General features: G+C 36.9%; 1 protein-coding gene across 7 annotated transcripts in view; it reads left to right on the forward strand.

The window, feature by feature from the left end:
• sh3pxd2a.L (SH3 and PX domains 2A L homeolog) overlaps window positions 1-5,589 on the forward strand; it is a 197,480-nt gene extending 191,891 nt beyond the window's left edge. For all 7 annotated transcript variants that reach the window (XM_041568665.1, XM_041568666.1, XM_041568667.1 and 4 more), the window contains 3 exons: window positions 1,725-1,774; window positions 2,251-2,370; window positions 2,640-5,589. In XM_041568665.1, the coding sequence (XP_041424599.1) occupies window positions 1,725-1,774; window positions 2,251-2,370; window positions 2,640-4,556 (2,087 nt within the window). In that variant the 3' untranslated portion in view covers window positions 4,557-5,589. The remainder of the gene's footprint in view (window positions 1-1,724; window positions 1,775-2,250; window positions 2,371-2,639) is intronic.
• The last annotated feature ends 411 nt before the right edge of the window (window positions 5,590-6,000 follow it).

Here is a 6,000-nt window from a genome sequence, read left to right on the forward strand (position 1 = left end):
TATTAATTCGCCAGTCAGATCCTGGCGAAAAAGATTTTGGTGAAAGGGGAAAGAATTGGAATTGTTAGAGGATTTACTATCATTCGTAAAAATTCGCCTGGTGAAATGCTGCAAAAGTTTTTCAGCGACCATACACATTGAGATCCGCTAGTTTGCCGATTTCGCCAAACGAGCGGATCTCTCCCCAATATGCCCACCTCAAGATTGGGCTGATCCAGTTGTGGGCGGTCGGATCATAATGTATGGTATATCGGATTGCGGGACCGCATCAACAAACAGATGCAGCCGCAATCTGACAGAATTTAACCCTGCCCGATCGGGGAACCCCGTCGGAGGGCCCCGCACACGGGCCAATAAGCAGCCAACTCAGTCTTCTGACTGCTTTTATCAGCCCGTGTATGGCCAGCTTAAGAGTGAGTAAATCATTACATAATTCTATTTGTAAAGATGACCACTGTGTTTAATTATAACATAACTAATTTCACTTAAGCCCAAATAACGGTCTATATCTTCTCAAATATATAATAGAGGCGTAAAGGGAAAGAAACTGATTTACAGTAGGTCTGAGCAAAAAAGAAGGGGCCTAGTCAGGTCCACCTAATTTAAGAGGTTTATTCATAGGGTTCTCGATTAAGCAATCCTTGGGAACCATTTCATGTGCCAGTCTTTTTAGCACCATTCATCAGAGTGAACAGCGTTGCTAAATACCATTTAAGATATATGTTCTTTGCTGTACATTTAGGGGGTTATTTACTAAGCTCCGAATTTATCTCATTTTATCAAAAAATAAACTCTCCCAAACGCCATGGCCTATTTTAGCTTATTTATTGATTAAAAAAAAAACTCGATTCAATTGGATTGTGGAAAAACTCAATAAAATTGAGCGAAAACCTGAATCACTCAAATTTTTTGGACTTTTTCCAGTTTTGCTTGAAAAAGTTGGATTTTATGGCAGACCACGAAAACTTGAGATACGTGCCTTTCCCGTTGACTTATATAGGACCTCTACAGGTCTGAGATGGCAGTTTTTCAGATTCTGGATTTTTGCAGTATCCGGGGATAATAAATCACGAAAAATTAAATTTTTTTTCATCTAAAAATTTTTCTAGTGAAAGAAACCCTCAAATTTTAATAAATAACCCCCTTAAATAGTTGTTGAAATGTTGTTACTACTAAGCAAATGACAATAACTTAGATGGAGATTGATCAAAATTCAAAAACCTTCTCGATACCTTTCACCAAATCTCACTCGTTGAGTGTTTCTCGACTTTTTACGTTTATCATTTTCATCTTTAGCGCGAAAGCACCCAAAAAAGTAACTCGAGAGATCAAAACCTCTTGAGAACAATTAAATAAGGGAAGTGATAGATTTCCATTTAAACAAAAGATGCCCATTAATGTGAACAGCTCTCAGCCGAATTGATATTTTTTCCTTCTTTTGTCAGAATATCATGATGGAAGACAAATTGATAAATCTCTCTTTCATTCTTCTTAGCTGTATAAAAGGACACTGGTGTGAAAAGAAGGCAAATATATTCTTAAAATGCATTGTTATTAAAGTCCCTTATTGGCTGGTCTTCGTTGTGCATGAATTGTTCCATGAAGTGCAATATATGTGCTTATATTAACTGCTACCTTTTAACTTGCAAAGTTATTGCTACACGAGTGGTGTTAACATATTTGATAAAGTGCCCCATGGATATTTATTTTCTTTGTCTTTACAGGTTCTCCAAACTTACGAATGAAGCCTCCCCCTCGCAGAGAATCTAGTTTGGTATGTTCATATCATTTTGTAGGTTTTTATAAACATATTGAATTAATGTTAAATAAACACTTACACGGTTATATTTGATTGACATTTGTAATGAAGCCTACATCCATACTGTGTTGAAAAGATGTTGTAAAGATGGTTCTTGCTTATGCTGTGCCTGGAGTATTGCATTACCAGACATCTTTTGCTTGGTACAGCTGACTTAAAGTAAGGGGATGATAATGTTTGGAGGGAACTTTTGGATAAAAAGTTGTGGAAAGGCTAAAGCTGAAAAAAGTAGACTTTCTACTGGATGACCCACTAGTTTAGGGTTTTTCTGTCTCTGTTATGTTATTTGTTCTTTAACACTTTGATCCTTGTTTTGATGACCAATTTTGTATAAATGTAATATCGGTCAGAAAGCATCAGAATGCATGTATGATCATTATAGAATTCTTTGACAGAACATTAATGTCATTATTTTCTCTTTAATTCATCAGGGTTTCCAGCTACCCCAGCCCCCTGAAGCTCCTTCGGTAGAAGTAGAATATTACACTATTGCAGAGTTCCAGTCTTGCATATCTGATGGCATTAGTTTTCATGGCGGTCAAAAAGCTGAGGTAAGCACATATTGTATTTTTACTATTATTCTCCAAAGTGGAAATACCCTTATTACTGTGACTTGGTGACTTGGGCTGTAATACTGGCATGATTGTTTCTGCTCCCGCAGATTCACAAGATAATTCTCCATGTTTTGACTTAAACAAAAAGAGTTTTGTTGACTGATTAATTATAACAGAATAATATATATATAATATAACTCTAGACCTTTAGTGGTCAAGTCTTTCACTAGTAATGGTCTTACTCTGAAATGATGATTTACTTGCAGGTGATTGACAAGAACTCAGGTGGTTGGTGGTATGTTCAGATTGGTGAAAAAGAAGGATGGGCTCCATCATCTTATATCGACAAAAGAAAGAAACCAAACTTGAACAGGAGGACAAGCACATTAACAAGACCCAAGGTTCCTCCTCCTGCACCACCAGTTAAACAAAAAGATTCAACAGAAGGTGTTAGTCCCTTAACTTGCACTTCCACTGAACTCAAAGAGTCTCCATCAAAACAAATATACGAGGAGCCTGAATATGATGTGCCTGCATTTGGATTTGATTTAGAAGTAGAACTTAATGTTTCAAACAAGAGTCATGGAGATGATCTTATCCATGAAAATATGTTCCAGCCATCTAGACCTTCTCCTATGTCTTCTCTGCAAAGGCCAAAATTTAGAGTTGGTGAGTTTACTGAAGATGTAACTAATGAAGAGGAGACAATTTATGAAAATGAGGGGTTTAGACCATTTGCTGAAGAGGCTGTGTCAAATAAGGAGTCAAGTGGTGACTCTGATTCACAAAAGAGCTCTGTAATAATACAAAGAAATTCTCCCACTGCAATATCTTCAAAACCTCCTCTCCTAAAGTCTAAGTCTGAAAGAAATGCCCAACAAGAAACAAAAAATGTCTCTTTTTCAACAAGCGAGGAGATAAAACCCAGGTCATCTTCAGATGTTGGTGTACGTACTGTACCAAAGGTCAGTACAAAGAAAGATGCTGAGCAAAAACAGGCAGTTGTCCCTTCAACAAAAGCAAAGCCAACAGTAAGACCAAAGCCTTTCTTAAGTAAAGCTGACTCCCAAGCCCAAGATAAAATGGACATAAGCAGTTTGAGGCGTCAACTGAGACCAACAGGTCAACTCAGAAGTGGGCTTAAAGGTTCGAAAAGTGAGGAGTCAGAAAACCCACCAAAGGCAGCTTTAGAAAGTGTTGATAACAAACCGAGAAGACGATCTGTGGATCTTACTTCCAATACTTCTCAGTCTATGACTTCATCTAACAATGACAAAAGTGAGGAAGGCATTGATCAAAAGAATATTTATACCGCAACAAGCACCTATCAGAAAGTTTTAGATTCAGAAATCAGTTTCCCTGTAGGAGCAAAAGTAGAAGTTCTGGAAAGACAAAACAGTGGGTGGTGGTATATTAAGTACAAAGATTCTGAAGGATGGGCACCTTCACACTTTTTAGAGCAGGTGGATAATAAAAAGGCAGATACCTCAACAGCTGATTCTGAATCAACCAAAACTAAAAAGAATGAAAATAAGTCAAATAGCTTGGAGAAGATTGAAAAACGAGTGCAAGCTTTAAACACTATTAACCAAAGCAAACGAGCAACACCTCCTGTTCCTTCTAGACCACCAGGTGGATTTTCCAGACCTCCAGGACCAGCAAGCAATGTTGTGAAGTTGAGAAATGGAGTAAAGCAAGTTACTGTAAGGCCTCAGTCTGTGTTTGTTTCTGCGCCTCCAAAGGATAATAATATTTCTTGCAATTTGCGCAGAAATGAATCATTGTCGGCCACAGACCACTTGAGATCAGTTCGGCGAAATTTATCCTTTAACACTGTCCGCTCCCAGCCAAATCAGACAAAAATAAGTTCTTCTGCTAAACCGGATATAGATATGTCAGAATCTGAAACATCCATCAGGTCTTCTCAAAAGAACGGCATACCTGTGTCCACTGTTCGGCCAAAGCCAATTGAGAAGTCTCAGTTCATTCACAATAATCTCAAAGATATATATCTCTCTATTGCAGACTATGAAGGAGATGATGAGACTGTAGGGTTTCAGGAAGGGGTTTCAATGGAAGTCCTGGAGAAAAACCCAAACGGTTGGTGGTACTGCCAAATCCTTGATGTGGGGAAACCGTTTAAAGGCTGGGTACCTTCAAATTATCTGGAGAAAAAGAACTAGTGTGACAGTCCAATATATGTATTATATTGAGAACTTGAGAAGTTTTTTTTATAAGGTCTATATTGTTGGGAAAAAAACATGATTTATACAAGATGAGGGCCACCAGCTGAGGAATATATTTGTAAGAAACACAGGGTATGAGATATAGTCTCGACTACAAAATTTGAGTGCCTTCACTTTCAGGTCTGAAACACTACAGAATGTTTAGAATTGTTAAGGACGTTTTTTTTGGTGAACTCAAGAGAAATGTCAACAAGAATGATAATAAAGTATGTTTCTTACCAAGCAAGGGAATAATTGCAGAAAAAGATACATTGGGCACAGATTGCATGATATCCTTATAGAATACTTCCACTTCATCTAATTTTCCCTTTTTTTCTCAAATATACATGCATTTGTTTCAGGTTTTTTTTATAGGTTTTGAGGATTATGGGATAATTTATATTCTTATTAGAGCAAACATTGCACGTGTGTCTCTTATTTGTCATTCAAGCAGTCTGTCTTTGGTAAGGCTCTCTCCTAATTTTTTTATGGGTTAATTCAATAATTTAAGGCAGTCAACTGCTTGATAATCAGAAAAGTCCTTAACCAACCAACCTTAATCATATGTGCAGACATTAGCACTTCCAACTAAACTGTGTCTGTTTTCCCTTCGACGTTCACATGCATAGTGTCCTCTAACCACCTCTGCCTTGTATATAGACATTCTTTGGACACAAATTATTTTATATCCAGAAAGATGTGCCATGGAATGAGTGCATTGTTGACTGCCTTGTTTACAGAATTTACCAATGATTTACAATCTGTAGAATTTTCATTTGTATATATTGTCTTTTTTTTTTTTTAATTCTTTTGTTTTTCCAGAACACGTGATCTAAAATTAGTTGACATTTAACATAGCAATGCAAAACATATTAACATGCACTTCTGCTGAAAGGAGACCCATATCATTAACCTGGTTTCAGCATTTTGGGTGGTTACACCTTAAAAAAAAAAAAAAACTTACAAAAGATTGTCTTTGTGAGTATATAAAGATGCAACAGTACACCATCTGGCACACTTATTTGAGAAACAAGGTATAGTGTGCAAGGTCCTCTCCATCTGTTTATGTCCATAAGGAACAGATTTCCACGCTCCGTCACATTTTCTTGTGAGCAAACAGATACAATGAAGTTCCTTCCATGTGTGTATTCATTTTTGTGTGTATTTGTTCCTAGTAGTCGAGTGTGTTTTGTATTATTTATTCACATAGACCTTAGTGGACAAGAACATGACTAAATAAGACAAACACTTCGAACTCAGGCATTCTTCATTCATTAACTTCGTATTAAATATCCAGTTGAAAAAAAAATCTGATATTGGTTTATGTTGTATGTCATTTTGTGTATCAAGAAATGTGTTATTGCGTGGGTATAGCTGCCATTGTTAAAGTCTAACACAGCAA

Source organism: Xenopus laevis, chromosome 7L (assembly GCF_017654675.1).
Source record: "Xenopus laevis strain J_2021 chromosome 7L, Xenopus_laevis_v10.1, whole genome shotgun sequence".
Classification (NCBI taxonomy): Eukaryota; Metazoa; Chordata; class Amphibia; order Anura; family Pipidae; genus Xenopus; species Xenopus laevis.